We start from the raw sequence: 17,282 nt of genomic DNA, 5'->3' as shown, positions 1-17,282 counted from the left end.
ATCAAACATATGCACACACAGAGGGCATCACTCTATGAATATAAAATATAACATATAAAAGTCCTCTTAGATTGCTAATTAATAACACGTTTCAGATGATTAAAATAAATAAGAGTTGTAGTGAAATTTTGACAGTCGGGTTTTACATGTGTGTGGAAACAAGGTGAGCGCTGTTTAGCAGGAAGTAAAGCTATATCAGCGAAGTGCGCATGCGCCGCAGCTCTTCACAATATAGGGATGTGTTTCGCCTCATAAAACGGTAAGCAGACATCAGTTTATAACTGTGTGGTTATAAATATGCTTTGTTGAGAAATGTCAACCGCTTCTATGATAGAAACGGTAGTTTTAGTCGTGGGACGTAGGCATTTTTCGGAGGGGGTACAGCCAGCCAGGCTCCTGCAGAATGGCGGGGCAACGCCGTCGCCGTGCCGTTGTTTGCTGTACGTGCCGCCGCACAGGGAGACGTCATTTTGAGGGGGAGCGGAGAGTTAAAATGCAGAGTTACGAAGGGACGTACGGTTCACAGACAAGCGGCACGTAACCGTCACGCTGTAAATGCAAAGCTTTGGCCGTCGCTGGCAGTATAGTTGACTATATTGTTCAATTTCCCCACACAGTAATGTTACGCCCTTCCATTGGCCGTAATGGCTACCGCCAAGCCTAGTCTGTCTAGTAGTCAATCCCAACAGCGAAAGGCAGTCAGCTGCCCACTGCGTGTCGTGCTTACTCGGTTAACTTTGGCAAAGTGTCTTAGCTGCAGTAGAACACGCTCGGTTAGCTCCAGCCTCTAAACATAACTGTGGGCGGTTGAACTAACCCCATGTCAGTCAGCCTCCCCTCCAAAGCAGACAGAACTGCGGTTTTCTCTAGCGTCGATATCCGCTCTCTTGTGTGGGTAGAACTGCACGCCAAATCCACTCAGAAATCTGAACATTTAATGTCACCCTGCTTTTCGGCAAAGGCATATACGTGACAGAACACGACTTAAGACCTTTAACGAATCGTTGGAGTATTGTGGTATATTCGGCATATAACTGATCCACCAAGCAGCTATTTATTTAAATAAAATAGCAACTTTGTGTATTGGTTCACATCGCTCGCTATCGTTCACAGCCGCTAGTTTTGATAGAAATAGAATGTGGGAATAACAGGCGATGCTTTTCTAAAAAGTTGAAATTTTATTGAAACAAGTGCTGTTTAGTGTAGCGGATGCATGCCGAATTGAAGAGGGGATGCTAATAATTCGTAAAAGGTGTTAAGTCATGTTTTATGAGGGACGCATCGTTAACCCCTAAGCAATGTAGCATTAAATTAACAGATTTTCGAATGGAATTTGGAGTGACGTTCTTACCATACAAGAGGGAATGAGCCGTACTGGGGCTATCAAACCGCCCAAAGCAGATAGAGGTGCTTGTCCTCAGATGACCTAAGTTAAGGCTGAGATGTACACGGTGCATCAGTATGTTGGTAACATAGGGTGTCTGCAGAACATTAAACAGATTTAAAAATGTTTTAAGTGGAATTAGGCCTATCCAAATCCATGGCTTTAAAAAGGTATTGAATGTGGTTCAGTTTTGGAGTTTGAATCTAATATTTGTGGGTGAAATTGGTGTTTTATTTTGAACTGAAATTAAAAAGGGGTTTTAAGCTTAGTTTAAGTTTAATTGGCAGAAACTTGTAGTCACACATCTTAAGGTCTTCAAGTGACCTGCTGGGCCAACTGCCTGTAAAATAAACATGCAAATCAAGTCTTTTTTTTTTTGCTCTGTCTTCTTTCAGATGAATAAACTGTTGGAAAGCTGTTATAATAAAAGCTGCCTCCCTCTGTAGTCTACTGTGAGTTTGATGGCGACCACCGAGGAGGTCACGGTGTCCATGGGGGAGGTGGTGATGGTGAAGGCCGAGGGTGATGGTGACCCCGATGACCCCAATAAGACCCAGGTCATCCTGCAGCTACAGCCCATCACCACAGGGTAGGTGCTGACGCCGGGGTCAGCCTCATTTACATTGTAGATTAGTAGGTTAGGATGCAAATTGAGAGAGATTACAGTTCAATTCAGTAATATGACATATGGACACCATGTGAAAAAGGACTTTAAACTTTGAAATAAAATCACAAATCCAAAGGCAGAGGCAAAGGGTGGTCTTACTACTTATTAGATACCGGATATTCATATATAATTAGGTTTTTCTGTTATTTTCTGTCCACCCCCCCTATATGTGGCATCATAGCGCCCTTGTTTGCCGATAAGAAGAATTGTGAAAACGCATGGTGTTTCTTTTCAGAGATGAGTCAGGGGAAACAGATGCAGCTGTCATGGCTGTTGAAGCACATTCAGGTAAGAAGCAGTCAAAAATGACACTTGGACATCAAGTTTTCACATTGGGTACCAATATGAAGTCTTATCTCTTTCTCTTTGCATTTTCCCTCTAGCCACCTCTCATGTTAAAACGCTGTGTGTGTGTATCTTTTCATCCCTTTAGAACACACTGCAGTTGAGGGGGAGGAGGTCGAGCTCGGCTATCCGATAACATGTGGCGAGAGTAAAGCGGTGTTGCTGGTCAAGAAATTTGTGTGCCCGGGAATCAATGTAAAATGTGTGAAGGTTTGTATTTTCTCAATTTTTTTCTTTTGCATTGGGGTTGGACTGATACAGGTTTTTCAAGGCTGATACGTTTTTGGATTGATATTTATACAAATTTAACCATTTTCATGCCCAAAAAAATCCAAAATTCAGTGTTTTCCCGCAGAATTGTATTCTTGTCAGGGTGGAAAAGCCTCTGGAACAGCATTTAGACCATCATGGGACACTAAAACTCTCCATTGAAACCCATAATAATGAAGGCCAACATCGGCAAACCAGCATATCGGTCTAACCCTATTCTGCATCAGAGGAATGATTCTCATTTTACCACTTGTGTCTGGAGTTTTATCCTTTACGCTGTGGCATTTGCAGCGGTCTGGACTCACTGTGGCTGCTTACAATATTCTCCCTGTTAGTATGAAGACCAGCTGATCAGCCCCAAGCAGTTTGTGCACATTTCTGGAAAAGCCACCCTGAAAGACTGGAAGCGAGCCATCAGGATGGGCGGAGTCATGCTAAGGTGAGGAGACTCGCACTCGGCTACGGAGTCAAAAGCCGTATTTAAATATTCAAAGTACTAAGTGTTCGCACCGCTCGGTATTATAATTAGTCATCACAGTCTGCGTACAAGCTCATACATATTTATCACGGCTGGGTGGACCTGGTGGGCTGACGTAACAAGCAGGGAAACGGGAACTCATACATCATGAATAAAACTCCAAAAACAAGGACAAGTCATAAATATTCTGTGTAGATATGTGAGTGAACTCAGAAGACATTATTCCATCATTTCTGACCCGCAAACTAGATGTAATGACTCCTGGCTTCTGGTGCAACCTCTAATCTCTTTGACTGGTGGCAACAGTGGATGCGTGATACACATAAAGTATTCTGGAAAAGAGCTCATGTCTGGGCTCCAGCTCGCAAGTGTTCCTGCATACATGAATAAAGCGGATATTCTGAAAATTAACCAAACGGAGCTATTAAATCAAGCGGCGGACAGATATCCCAGCTGTCTTATTCAGGTTTCTCATAATCAGGTTAAGTGCTTATCTGGGTCATTTTGAACGAAAAACAGATACTTGTATTCCTGATGTGGCCTCAGCTGTGGGCCTTTTGTGCCAAATCCTGTCTGGTTCACTGTGTACACTGTCGATCAGAATAGATATAGCATTATAGATTTCATAGGATTTGGTTTGACTTGGGACTCGTAAATAATTCCCAGAGTTGAAAATGGCTTGTTTAAGTGCATTTCATTTAAAACAAGTATAAATACAGATGTCGGACACTAGGGCTGAACGATTTTGAAAAAAATATCTAATTGCGATTATTTTGACTGATATTGCAATTGCGATATGATTTGTGATATTAGAGGGAATGATAATTTTTACATCATTCTCATTTTCATTGAAAAAGAAAAACGTGTTAAAATGATTATGGTGTGATATTTGCGGGGATCTGTACCAAACAAAGATGTTTTCTTAAGTCTGTAGAATACGATGTGTAGGCCAGGACATCTCTGCAGCACCACAATATTTCATTTAAAATGGTATTTTGACACACATTTCGCCTTCAACAAATATTGCGCCTCCTGCAGTAGGCCATATTGCTATTTCGATAAAATTTCGATTAATTGTTCAGCCCTAGTAAATAATTCCAATTCCCAGAGTTGAAAATGGCTTTTTTAAGTGCATTTCATTTAAAACAAGTATAAATACAGATGTCGGGCACATAAAATCTGTGGAACTGGTCATAAATGTGGCAATTCATTTAAATAGCCTGGAATATTTGTTCATTCTCATAGCCTAATATTAAAGCTGCTCTAAGCAACTTTGAACCCTGGCAGCTCCAAATGACAGGGAGAGGAAACTATTAATACCCAGAAATTAGACCCGTACTATTTGTATGGGCAAATCCTGCACACAAATCAGTTGTCGCACTTCACGCAATTACAGTTCTAACTGTGCCAGACAAGTGAAATTAGTGTGAGGATATTAGATGAAGGCAGTCCACTTTTTGTGCATTGCCTGTCTTTTCAGTCCAAACTTTGCTATCCTGTGTCATCTCCTGTCTTATTTCCTGTTGCCCGTCTTTATTACTGAAATAATTACATCGCTTTTTAAATTATTCACCGTCATTTCCCCTCGCTCTGTAGCCTCCCTAGTCTTCATCACTGTATTGTCCTGAAGGCAATTAATTATTACATTATATTAGTTATTTAATTAGTTGATCTGTCTGGCGCTCACTGTCTATGGGTGCAGATGTGTGCCGTTCAGTTGAAGTTAGATTAGCAATTCCATGGAGAAGGAGATGCATTGGCTACATTTATATGCACATGGTAACCTGGTTATTGGCCATATTCTAGTTTAGGTCCTATTCAGGTTAAGCTGTTTACACGAAACTTCGATGCCCTGCAAGAGTCTCCCTGTTGCCATGAATAAAGCAGTTAACAGAATATTCCCTCTCTTTCTTTGACTGAGCAATAGCAGCTTACTTCTAGTGCTGGGAATAGAAATGATGATCCCAATAGTAACCAAAATGTTCCCATAATGCTATGCGAGTCTGAGTTTATACAGACGGTGAAAGCCAAAAGTGAAAGCAGTAAGATGTTTCCATGCCATAACCAGTTTAATATAGGAGTTATGACATGTACATATGTGTTTATGAGCATCTGACATATAGCATGATAAGACTCGGCACCTTGTGGCCCTCTTCTGTGGCAAGATGGAATTTATTTCTTCATCTGGCAAGTTTTGACTAATGAATAAATATAATAAAAGTAGTTGCCATTCCAGTACGGCTCTAGGTCATTCCTGTGTTGGATTAAAAAACATTTCAATATGATAATTAAACATTTCAGTGTACAGCAATTAACAACAAAAAAAAGTCCTGTATTTGCATTAATTCTAACAAAAATAAAAAGTCTACGCTGTATGGAGGATTAAGGAATCTTCTTATGCGCTACCCTAGGCAGATCTTTGCTAAGCCTAGCTCTGCCATTACTTGGCAAGAATGACTGGTGGTTAGAGCGCAGCTTTGCTAACAAGACCCTTGGTGATGTCCTGTGTCGCTGCAACTTCTACCAAGCATTTCATCGGCAGCTTGGGAACTCCCTTAGCGGAGAGTCACACTGCAGATCCAACGTCCCAAACCACAGCAGTAGGTGGTTAGAGACACATTTGACCACATTAACAACAAAGTCTTAATGCAAAGTGTCTCCAATCCATATTACCAACTACTGTACATAAACGGAAATAAAGCTTACATAGCCAACCAGAAAACAGACCTAAATGAAACAGGTGACAAGTAGCTCAGATAGTAACATACTTAACAAAAATGGATTGTCAGGAATGGATACTTATTGATAGGGAGGTAGTGAGATGAGGTGTTTACTGTCCATTTTAAAGGATGTTAATATTATGAGAGGAAAATCATTTCTAGACACAATCAGGATACAAGACGCACGTTAATGGCAGGTGGAAACGAGGCCTCTCACCCTCTTGAAACAAGTTTTTTTTTTTACAATGCTGCTGCCACATTTCTTTTCCTCGCTCTCACTGCATCATAAATATGGAAGCAGCAAGTGTTGCCTCAGATCAGCTTCAAAATCTCATTTTTTCCCCCTCCTGCATTTGACTATTTGCTGCCCTCCCTCATCTCTCCTCTCCAGAAAAATGATGGATTCGGGCCAGCTCGACTTCTACCAGCACAGCACCCTGTGCACCAACACGTGTCGCAGCACCAAGTTCGACCTTCTAATCAACAACACGCGGTTCCCCCCCGACGGCAGCGGGCTGACCACACCCACCTCCTCTCAAGGTGAGATGTCGGGCCTTTCATTAAGAACCAGCCGCTTCCAATATGACGAATATGATGCAATTCATTTATCATAGGATTGATCAATACACTTGGTTGTCTATGGGAAGCCTTTAACCTGAATTGATTCTAATGTGACATTCTGATGCAATTCCATAAAAGTATGCATGAATATTTTTTAGCAGTCTTATCCTGGAGGGTTTTAGTGTCCCATGGTCTAATTTCTGCTTGTACTCTATTGGAATGAAAATGGTAAAATTCAAATATATTGAATTTGCAGCAGCTTCAATGCAGTAATATTGGTATCAGCTTTCAAAATCCCATATCGGTCAAACCCTAGAATTATTTTTCATACTCTGAAGTAAAGCGAGAGACTCCCTGCTAGAACACAGCTTTATGTGCCTATATGTAATTTCTCACTTGTAATATGACACTCATGAATAAGTCTCTAGTAGAAGTTGTGTCCCTGTTTTAAGCTTGATGTCTGTGTCTCCTGTCTGAATTGCAGCTCAGGTGGTCCTGGGTAACGGCGCTCCGGTGGGAGACGACAGACAGGAGGTTCTGACCGGGAAGGTGGACTGGAGCTCGACCACACTGGAGTCTATAGACAAGAAGGAAACTAGCGAGATCTCAGGTCAGAGAGAGCAGGGACTGTTCGCTGTAATTACATCCCAGAGCAAATCTTTAATTACACCAAAACTGTCCCGAGTGTCGTAACGGCACCCATGACAGTATTACACAGTAGCTGGGGTTAGACTGATAGATCGATACTGGCCTTTTATTAAATATGAGATTTCATGCACATATTGGTCGAACCCTAATCATAACCCGCTGCCTCTGGGTCGAAAATGCTTGATAAAACAGCTACCATCACCTTTTAATTTAATTGGATCCATTCGCCCAATTACAGATTGCCAGGCTGCAAATTAATAAATCACTGGAAGCATTTTTGCAGAGCGAAAATTAGATGCAAGAAGGGACCTGGATGTTAATATTGCTGGGCACGTAGGTGGTGGAATCAGTCTTCCAGGTGAGAAGTATAGGCATTGTGTGTGTGAAATTTACTTGACCGTATTATACTAGAGGCAGATTGAGGCAATTCTACAGCGAGTTGTTTAATTTGATGATATTTCATGAAAACTGGGTTATCACAATATATCACACATTCTCTGATAGCTGTCTGTATGTATTAGGGTTAGACTGTTATAAGGGAAAAAAGTGGATATGATGCAATTTGATTGATTATGTATTTATTGTAGAATTGATCAATACTACACTAGTTGTCTATGAGAAGACCCTAACATGAGTTAATTCTAATGCAACATTTTGATCGGATTTCACAAAATATGCATGGATTTATTATTATTATTAATAGTAGTAGCAGTAGCAATAATAGCAGCAGTAGTAGTAGTATCCTAGAGTTTCAGTGGAGATTTTTATTGTCCTATGGTCTAAATGTTGTTTCAGAGACTTTTCCACCCTGACAAGAATACAATTCTGGGGAAAACCCTGAATATTTCCACAATCTCAGAATCTTTGTGGACTTAATAGGCATAAAATGGTCAAATATGTAGATACTGAATATCAATATCGGCACAAAATATCAGCTTTCAGCAGTTACAATCCAGAACTGTCTGTGTCCGTCTTGGCCTTTCGAAAACCCATATCGGTCACACTTTAGTATAGATACACACACACTAACTGTCTGTTGCCTGTGTGGCCACAGAGGAGACGCTGAACTTCTGGAAGGGCATCGCCGACGTGGGCCTGCTGGGCGAAGTGGTGACCAACATCAGCAGCGAGCTGCTGGAGCTGCTGAACGGGGTGCAGCACCGCAGGGAGTCGGCGGCCATGCAGGATGCTGGTGCGTAACAACACCGACACATACACACTGGCTGCTGGGAATCCTGACAAGCATCATCAATACAGATCATAATTTAGACCGTGGCTGGGGGTTTGTTAGATTGATTGACTGGGTGGCGAATGGATTGATTGACGGACTGCGTGATTGCATGTGATTGCTTTATTTGCCGCCTGAGTGAACAAGAAAAACAAAACTGTCGCTACCTTGCCTTATAACCAACGTGCATGAACTAGATAAAAGTAGAAAGGAAGAACAGATACAGCTGCTCTTAGAGGCTGATGGATGATCTAAAAAAACGTCTTTATTGATACAGAGAAAACAACAGCGAAAAGCCTTTATCAGGGTTACCGCATTGATGAGTTCGTTTCTCTGTAGCAGTAAAGACATTTTTTAGAACATCCAAGAGTAGCCGAGCTTCGTCTTCCTTTCTGACCGACCGAGTGACCATTTGATTGATTGCCACACTGATCCCAGATTCCTGTCTGGTAGAGGTGGCGGTGCTCAGTAACCTCGCCCAAGTGTTCGGCCTGCTTGATTCGGTCAAGAAGATCCTGGAGAAGAGAAGGCAGCAAACAGATCCCAGCCAGCAGCAAATCCTCAGCACCCTCGCCAGTGAGTACAGAGCACATCGAGGTTCACTTCCAGCTACTGCTCCAATTTTGAATTGTTGCGTGCAAAAATGGAAATGTGCTAAACCTTCAGTTTACATTGGTTTTCTCTAGGGCTGGGTATTGTCAAGGGTGTCGCAATACAATTGATTGATCAGTCCGCTGAAGTATTTGTCCACTAAATTAAGAAAATTAGGAAAAACATATCTTTAGATTATTGTGAACGTGGGCATTATCAATATATGCAAAAAATAAGGTTAATTGTTCAGCCTTTATGCCCCCTCAGTATCAAAGTGGATCAATGACCCAACTCGAACGTACAGCTCAGTCTAGTCTAGCTGACTGCAGAAAGAAACCTAATATATCCACAGAAGAGATGAGGTGAAACAGCCATACTCTAAACTGAATACTGGGACTGGAATAAACTTGTTGTGTAAGGAAGCCAGTTATTTTCTCCATTGCACAAGAGTGTTCATCGGGAAGGAGCCACATTCAGGTCAGTCAGTCAACTGGTGTTAGCTACTGTAGCTATGGCTTTGCAAAACTAGACTCAAGTGGGGCCTCCGTACTTGTCAAGGCTGCAGTGAAAGGATCTCTAGAGTGCCACCTTTTATATAAAAGTGAAAAATTAAATCTGCACTGTATTGGCCAGCCCTGGTTTTCAGTCCTTCCTGCTGTGCTCTGTGTTGTGTCTAGATCTGGAGGTGCAGTTGGAGGAGCAGAGGAAGCAGCAGCAGGTGCGAGCTCTGCTTTCCAGCCCACAGCCCGCCAAAAACAAAACTCCCGCCAAGCGGCAGACCAAGCGGCCGCGCCTCCAGAGGCCCGCCTCCACCACCACCCTCCTGACCTCCCCCGTCAACCAGCAGGCCACCCTGCAGCCCCAGCAGTTCACCGTCCTCTCCCCCATTTCGCTGTCCTCCGTGGGCCAGCCGTTCACCATGGCGGGCCTGCCCATGGCCTCCCTCGCCCAGTCGCCCAACACGGTCACCCTGCTCCCCGCCGGCTCGCAGCTCTTCACCCGCTACATGGTGGCCGGAGACGGTAAGACGGACACCATCACGCTGCACCCGTCCTCGGGCCTAACGCTGGTGGGCGCCACCGCCTTGCAGGACTCCGGCCAGCTGGGCACGATAGTGAGCCCCATGGAGCTGGTCCGCCTGACCCAGCAGGCCGGCGGCACCGAGTTGGTGCCCATGGAGGGCCAGGTGGTGGACGGCACCATGCTGGTGCAGCAGGAGGTGATGCAGGGCGAGGTGGAGGCCGGCCAGGAGCACACGGTCATCGAGATCAACCCCGCCTCGGTGGAGCAGTCGGTGGGAGTGATGGAGCTGCAGCTGACCGGGGAGGCGGGCCGAGACGGGGCCACCATGGTGGTCCAGAGCGGGATAGAGATGACAATGGCTACAGAGGGGGAAGAGACACAGGTCCAAATGCAGGAGGCTCAGACTGAGGGGGTTCAGGGACTGCAGCTGGACTCCAATGGGCAGTTATCAGGTGTACAGATAGTGGTGATTGAAGAAAACACTCAGGAAGAAAACAAGGTCAAATGAGACAGATCTCCCTTTTTATCCGCCAGAGCAGGGATGGACTCGCGCGCTGCGCTATCACGGACTTGTGAAATTGTAAATACACAGAATTTTCAAATCCACGATGAACTGCCTTGGCCTAACACCAAGCATTAGAGTAGCCATTTTCCTTTTATTGGGTTGTCTGTACATGTCATTCTTGTTTCACTGATATTTTTATGAAAACAAAGCGGCACCGCAGCCAAGCATATATGCTTATATTTGTTTTGTAATTAATTTGTAAGAAAACCTTCACGAGCAACCCGAGGCCAACAGAATGCACTATTAATCTGAAGTCACATATAGATGCAGGGCTTTTCTGGTGCTGATGATGTGTCACTTCACATCCTCTTACTGTCTGGGCCAGGTCAATACCAGCTGGCTGTCAGTCATGGCTTTAGCCCTCTACTGCTGATCGGACTCACTAGCACTAATAGTGTTGCTGTTACTTGAGGTTGGGATTAATTGCACTGTCTATTGTGTTGTAGTGTCGCATCCGAGCTGTAATATTGTTTTTTTTGCACTGTGTGATGTCCTTGTAGGATTACAGGAAGATGTTTGCAACAATGCCTAGTCCCTGAACATTTCTTTAGAAATAAACTCGCCACACTCCCCCCCCCACCCCCCACCCCCCCGTGCAGGTTTTTGTTCTGTGCTTAGCTAAATGGAACACGACTGAAAGAAAATATAGATTGAACTCCACTCACTGGAAGAATTGCGTAGCTTGTGCACTTATCGTCAAGGTGGTTTCACTGTCTCGGATTTCATTTTACAAACTCCATTATGGAGGGACGACTTTTTTCACTTTCTGCTTTGCTCTCTGATTTTTCTTTAGTGGTATCATTTTGCATAAGGTTATTGTTTTATCTCAGTATCATAGGTAGTGTAAGCTACTGGACTGATTGTTTAAGTCACAATATATATATATAAATGTATATATATTAATGTCAAACCTAGTATGCCTATATTTTACAGTTGTAAGCTAGTGTCATATTTATTAGTTTCTAACCATAAGAAACAGGCTTCTCTGTTGTTTCAGGTGCAAGAGACATGCAAACATCTTTTAATTTATGATCCTGCTTATGAATAACATCAACAAGGACCTGTTCAATACTTGTGCATTCTCAAGAATTGAATTTAACAAATGAGGGTATTTGCATACTGACTTTGTAATGTGTTTAAATATCTCGAATAAAAAAAAAAAAAAAAGAAGTGAATTAGTAAATGGTTGTGTCGGTGTTTCGCCACCAGAGGGTGCTAGGTGCTCATCTCACTCCGGGCTGGGAGTAGGAGTTGAGGGTTGCTGCTGCTGCATTAGTAGATGGTAGAAATCATCTGCCTGGGCTGCCTTAATCTCAGAGTCTCCATCTGTCAGGCTTATTGCAGTATGCTGTGTAATCTGTGCTGTCACGGGTGGTGTCCATGATGGGCATGCCTCTCCGGGGGCTGAGCCGTGCTGACGGGGCACAGGGGCTCGCTGGTTATTACATTTCCCTCTTCTCGCCGTCCCTAACGCTCCCAGACAGCCTGTATGACAGAAGGGTATGAGGATTTGGGATACATAAGCAAAACAGGCATATAGTGTGTGTACAAACCGGGGAGGCTGAAACGGAGACCCAGATGAACCGGTTGTACTTGAGTGTAAAAGCTAACTGTCCCAAATTCCGCCGGCTGGATCTGAAGCCGCTGGGGGGGCCAGGTCAGGGCGACGGGGTCGAGAAACCAAACCGCAGAGGTCATTGTCAGGTGTCGGAGGAGAGGATTTGTTGTCCGAGTGAATTACAGAGGTGTTCCATAGGTTGCGGATCGAGTTTCCTCACATGTTCTGCGCGGGACAAAGAAAACAGGGCGACGGCAGCATCGGTTACATGTCAGAAGCGCCTGAAAGACTCCCGAGGGGTTGGGAGGCCTTTTGAAAGAGAGGCCAACGCGGTTGAGGTGTCGCATCGCCTCGGCTATACGAGGTCTGGCCTAGAATAGATACATGAGCGTGACTTCTCGTCGTCACTATGTCTCACAGGCAGAAAGCTTCTTGTCTTCTATCTATAGCGTCAAAGGAGGTAAAACAGCTCGAAAACAGCCACTGACTCGCACTCGCTGGTATATCGCACTCATCGTAGTGCGATATACCAGCAGATTAGAAAATGCTCGACTTGAAAATGAATTCACAGCGTGACAAAGCATGTGTTTTGGTAAACTGTGAAGGGTTTCAACACGTTTCAATGCATGTCATATCCTTGAAGTTTCTCAGGGCAAAGGTACTTTTACATTATAAAGGCACTGCCAAGTCCATCACAGTGAGTTTCCTTAAGAATTACCATTATGCAAAATGTGAAAGTGCCATTATCAGCTGTGATTGCAAAGTTCATGTTCATTGCCAAGAGCTAATAACTAGGGTTAGACCGACATGGGTTTTTAAAGCTGCCAATAGCTGATATTTTCTGCTGATATTCAGTAACTTCAATTTTGACCATTTTCATGCCAAACAATTCCAAAAAAAGCACAAGGAATCAATGTTTTCTCCAGATCTGTGTTCTTGTCAGGGTGGAAAAGCCCTGAAAAAGCTCTGAAACAGCATTTAGACCAAGGGACGCAAGAACTTTTCATTATAAGCCAGACAAATACAGTTCTTTTTTAGAGGGTTGGCAGCTCCTTAAAGCTTCACAAGGCAAGATTTTTTTTATGTAAAAATACACCCATCTTATCAATATAAACTGAAAAACCTGCTGCCAAAAGACTGATATCCAACCCTGTTTATTGGCCAGAGGTGCGACCAAGTCATCTTTGCTCAAGTCTCAAGTCTAAATGTAGAACAGCAAGTCAAGTCCATGTCATTAATGTCAAGTCTCAAGTCTAAATGTAGATTACCAAGTCAAGTCCAAGTCATTAATGTCAAGTCCCAAGTCTAAATGTAGATTACCAAGTCAAGTCCATGTCATTAATGTCAAGTCTCAAGTCTAAATGTAGAACAGCAAGTCAAGTCAGATCAAATCAAGAGTCCAGTATCAATTTAATATCTTAAAGAAAACATATATATTTCTATATATATATATATTTCTATATATAACATATAGAAATCAAACAAATAGTTTGATTTCTATAATCAGTTTCAACTTAAATAAATTCAATCATTCCATACAAATTCAGAAAACAGAATTTAAATTCAGTCGTCTGCTGGAACAAATCTCATCACTTTCTATCGAAGTCATTTACACAAACACAAGATCTCAAGTCAAGACTTTAGAAACCTTTTCAAGTCATCAGAGTACAAGTCAAGTAAAGCCTCAAGTCTTCTCTTCATTGCATCAAGTCAAGTCTCAAGAAATTAATTGTGACTCGAGTCTGACTTGGGTCTCCACCTCCTGATACTGGCAAACTGATGGTGGGCTAACACAAGCCATCATACCAGTGAATCCGCACAGTCAGTCTCGCCTGAAGGGACTGTCAGCTGTGAGGACTGCTGTGTTTACAGGCCAGACAAAGAGGATTGTCGACCTTGTCTGATTTTCGGGCAACCGAAGCTGTGAAGGCGACTGATACGACTGCGCCGCCCCCCCCCTCGCCACCCCGTCTCCGCACTCCGCCAGCCACGTTTGGCATCCGCCGGCGACAGGAGGTGCGACTCGCCCCCGTCGGACCCTGACAGGCAGGACGGGGGGGAGGAGGGAGAGGCCCGGTGAGGGATTAGGCGAGCCGGGCTGATGGACAGAGGTGTGAACCCCATCATTCAGCGGGGGGAGAGATAGCGGCGGTCTTGTTTACACGGGGCGAGGAGCGATTGGCGAGCGTCGGGGCCCCCGGATCGTCACCTTGTCTGTCAGGGAAGCATCCTATCTGCCTGCTCTTATCTCGGCGCGAGACAGCCAGCCACACTGTTGGAGAGACCTGCTGCAGCTCCGCATCACCATAAATCATTTCCCTCAGCCATGCCGTCGCTTTTCATGTATTCTTTTTTTTTTTTTTTTTTGCTTCGTTCTTCAGCGCTAAGGTGTTACATAGTCAGACTCCTGCGCTGTCCTCAAATAGCTTCCTCTCTCACCCTGACTTACCCAAGTGTGTGGTACTGGGTGATGATGACCCTGCGCCCTCATAGGCCTATGATGCACCGACATGGATACATTTCCATACAAACAGCTGATGAACTTAGCATGGGAACATAGGCGCCATTTTGTTCCTTTGTCTTCCTACCTTCCTGATTAAGCAGCATGCAGCCTATGTATTAAATGGCCTTGTCGTGAATGTCATTTTGCTTTGGGTTTTACAGTGCATTTGAATTGAATGAATGAACTGAACTGAATGTATTTTGCATGAAGGTTTTAAACCTTTTCAACAAATCTCCATGTCAACAGAGTAAAGTGAATTGAGGTTTTTAAAGGAATAGTTCACCCAAAAATGAAAATTCTGTCATCATCTACTCACCCTCATGCCAAATGAAACACAGGTGAAATTTGTTAGTCCATATAACACACAGGGAGGTTGCCAGCACAACTTTGTAGCAGCCTTCTCCAAAACAACTGAAGTCAATGGGGACCTGGGGGCTATACTACGAAGCAAGTTCAACAAAGTCAGTGTATCTTTGAGTTAGCCGGCTTCACTAAACCTAACATTGACGATCCTGATAACCGGTCTCACAAAGCTGGTTATCAACTGGCTCTGTCAACCCAGGATTTACCTATCCAGCTATGAGCGTGTTCACATGAAAGAGGCGGGGTTTGTAACAAATAGCCAATCACATGCAACATGGACAGATCCAGATCAGACAATTCGGATAAGATAAGATGAAACTATTGATCCCCGTGGGGAAATTAAGATTGTTGCACAGCAAAAGGAATATGATTCAGCGGGGAAAAGGACATAGAATAGGCCTATAAGCGCAAAACTATAAAAATAAGTAATAGTCTAAAAATAGGCGAAAATAATGAATAACTGTCAACATTACAAAACATAACCACGAAAAGTAAAAGTTGTTTGTGCTTCCAAGGCTAAAGAGGATTACTGGAGGAACTGCCTGTCATCAGGACACAGTGGGCATATTTTTCATTGATAAAATAGTTTGTTAACACACTGTAAAAAGATTTTCTATTCATAAAGTCGGCCTCATGTTCTTCGGGGCTGCGGTAATGGAATATGAAATAGCCTACATTGAACCAAACACTGTCGGGAATCCAATTAAATAAAGTCAGCGCAATTAATATATGCAACAGTAACTTTAATCTATTAATAATACGGTCAATTAAGTAGCCTACCTGCTATATCTCCGATATAATAAGTTATCATGGAAAACAACGTCATTCTACTCGCCCTGCGAACAGCATTTCTTACTGCCTGTTAATTCAAAAATAGCCTAACAGTTTTCAGTTTTTTATTTTGATTTCCATTTGTATATTTGTCCATATCGGGATCCAGTAGGAATGGTGACTCCCTGTTTCCAGAGAGCTGATTGGTCAGTGAATAGAAAGACCTATACACCATGATTTGTTGCAAATCAATCAGCTGTAGTTAAGATTTGCACTAAATGATGGTGTAAATATACTGTAGGTCTTTTTGGAACTCTGAAGAACTGGTCCCCACTGACTTCAGTTGTTTTGGAGAAGGCTGCTATGGAGTTGTGCTGGCAGCCTCCCTGTGTGTTATAGACAAACTTCACCTGTGTTTCAACTGGCATGAGGGTGAGGAGATGATGACAGAATTTTCATTTTTGGATGAACTATTCCTTTAAGGACACTGAATGCTCTTCGGTGTATGTCTTGCAATGTTAAATAATGTCTTTTTGGTTTGATTTTGACGTCAGCGCATGCAGATATTTATTTGCCTCCGTGTGAACATGCGGGAAAAATATCAGGCTCGCAAAATAAACCGGAGAGGATAGAATAAATTAAAATAAACCTCTGCGTTGGGAAGTAGCAGGGATGAAGCACACGGGCGTAAATGAGCCACATACTGTATAAGAACTGTTTAAAGAGCCTAAGGATATGAAGAGGCAGTGTGGATGTGCTGTTATGGTGATGGACAGTTATTCTGGGTATAAATTTCAAGGACTGAGGGGGCGAGAGCAGTAGAGAGACAGTGAGAGAGAGAGAGGAGTCCCAGGAGCTGAACATTTTCATAAATTGATGACTGCTATTGTGGGATGCATAAGTGGAGAAACGAATTGATGAGCGGGGAAGATGAGGATTTGAAAAGAGCCAAGGCTTGTCTGTCTCTTTCCCTCTCGTTAAAAAGCCAGAGATAAAGTGTTATCGCTCCATAGAGTGGGACTTCCCATTTAAAATTAAATAAGATAAGTTAACTTTGTGCACGCTGTGGTGTAAGATAAGACAGAAATACTAGATAGGGAGTAGGGGAGAGAAGAAGAAGAAGAAGAGAGATTATAGGGAGAAACATGGAGTTGCAGTCAAAGTGGTGTTCTGCCAGTCAGAGGTGCTGTAAGGTTGAGTTTGAGGGGTGAGAAGTTTTATTCCTGTGTGCGTGTGTGTGTGTGTGTGTGTGTGTGTGCGCGCATATGATTTCTGTATTATATGACTTCTGCTTAGTCACAGTGCAGCTGCTAACTGAATCACAACTGCTAATTACAGCATGCCCTCAATTGCAAACGGCAAAGGTGTTATTTCAGCTATAGTACATCACAGTTTTTATGTCTTGTCAAATAAAACAGCCTCAGTAAAATCAATTTTACATGTTTTCCAAAAGATGAGATGAGACTGTATTGATCCCTGTGAGCAAAGTGGGACGTTGCAGCAGCAAATAACCCTAACCCTAATAGGATATAGCTAAGACAAATTATAGTAAATGGGGGTATTAAACATAACACAAATTACAATGCTTTGACAATGTGTCATGAATA

At 43.1% G+C, this 17,282-nt stretch overlaps 1 protein-coding gene across 4 annotated transcripts; it reads left to right on the top strand.

The window, feature by feature from the left end:
- The first annotated feature begins 224 nt into the window (after positions 1-224).
- On the top strand, positions 225-11,598 carry gmeb1 (glucocorticoid modulatory element binding protein 1). 4 transcript variants are annotated; one of them, XM_071544188.1, is made up of 10 exons: positions 225-259; positions 1,831-1,973; positions 2,287-2,339; positions 2,485-2,606; positions 3,002-3,105; positions 6,256-6,404; positions 6,910-7,035; positions 8,128-8,265; positions 8,740-8,877; positions 9,570-11,598. In XM_071544188.1, the coding sequence occupies exons 2-10, from the start codon at positions 1,846-1,848 to the stop codon at positions 10,421-10,423; spliced, it is 1,812 nt and encodes a 603-aa protein (XP_071400289.1). In that variant the 5' UTR covers positions 225-259; positions 1,831-1,845; the 3' UTR covers positions 10,424-11,598. The 4 variants fall into 4 exon arrangements, with proteins under 4 accessions (XP_071400289.1, XP_071400290.1, XP_071400288.1 ...); XM_071544189.1 differs by having other exon boundaries at positions 233-259; positions 1,780-1,973; positions 8,755-8,877; XM_071544187.1 differs by having other exon boundaries at positions 233-259; positions 1,780-1,973.
- The last annotated feature ends 5,684 nt before the right edge of the window (positions 11,599-17,282 follow it).

Source organism: Centroberyx affinis, unplaced genomic scaffold, assembly GCF_046629955.1.
Source record: "Centroberyx affinis isolate AG114_WGS23_722 - 3 ecotype Tasmania unplaced genomic scaffold, CSIRO-AGI_Caff_v1 ptg004485l_1, whole genome shotgun sequence".
Lineage (NCBI taxonomy): Eukaryota > Metazoa > Chordata > Actinopteri > Beryciformes > Berycidae > Centroberyx > Centroberyx affinis.
Note: the sequence above shows the minus strand (reverse complement) of the source record. Positions and strands in the feature narration are given on the sequence as shown.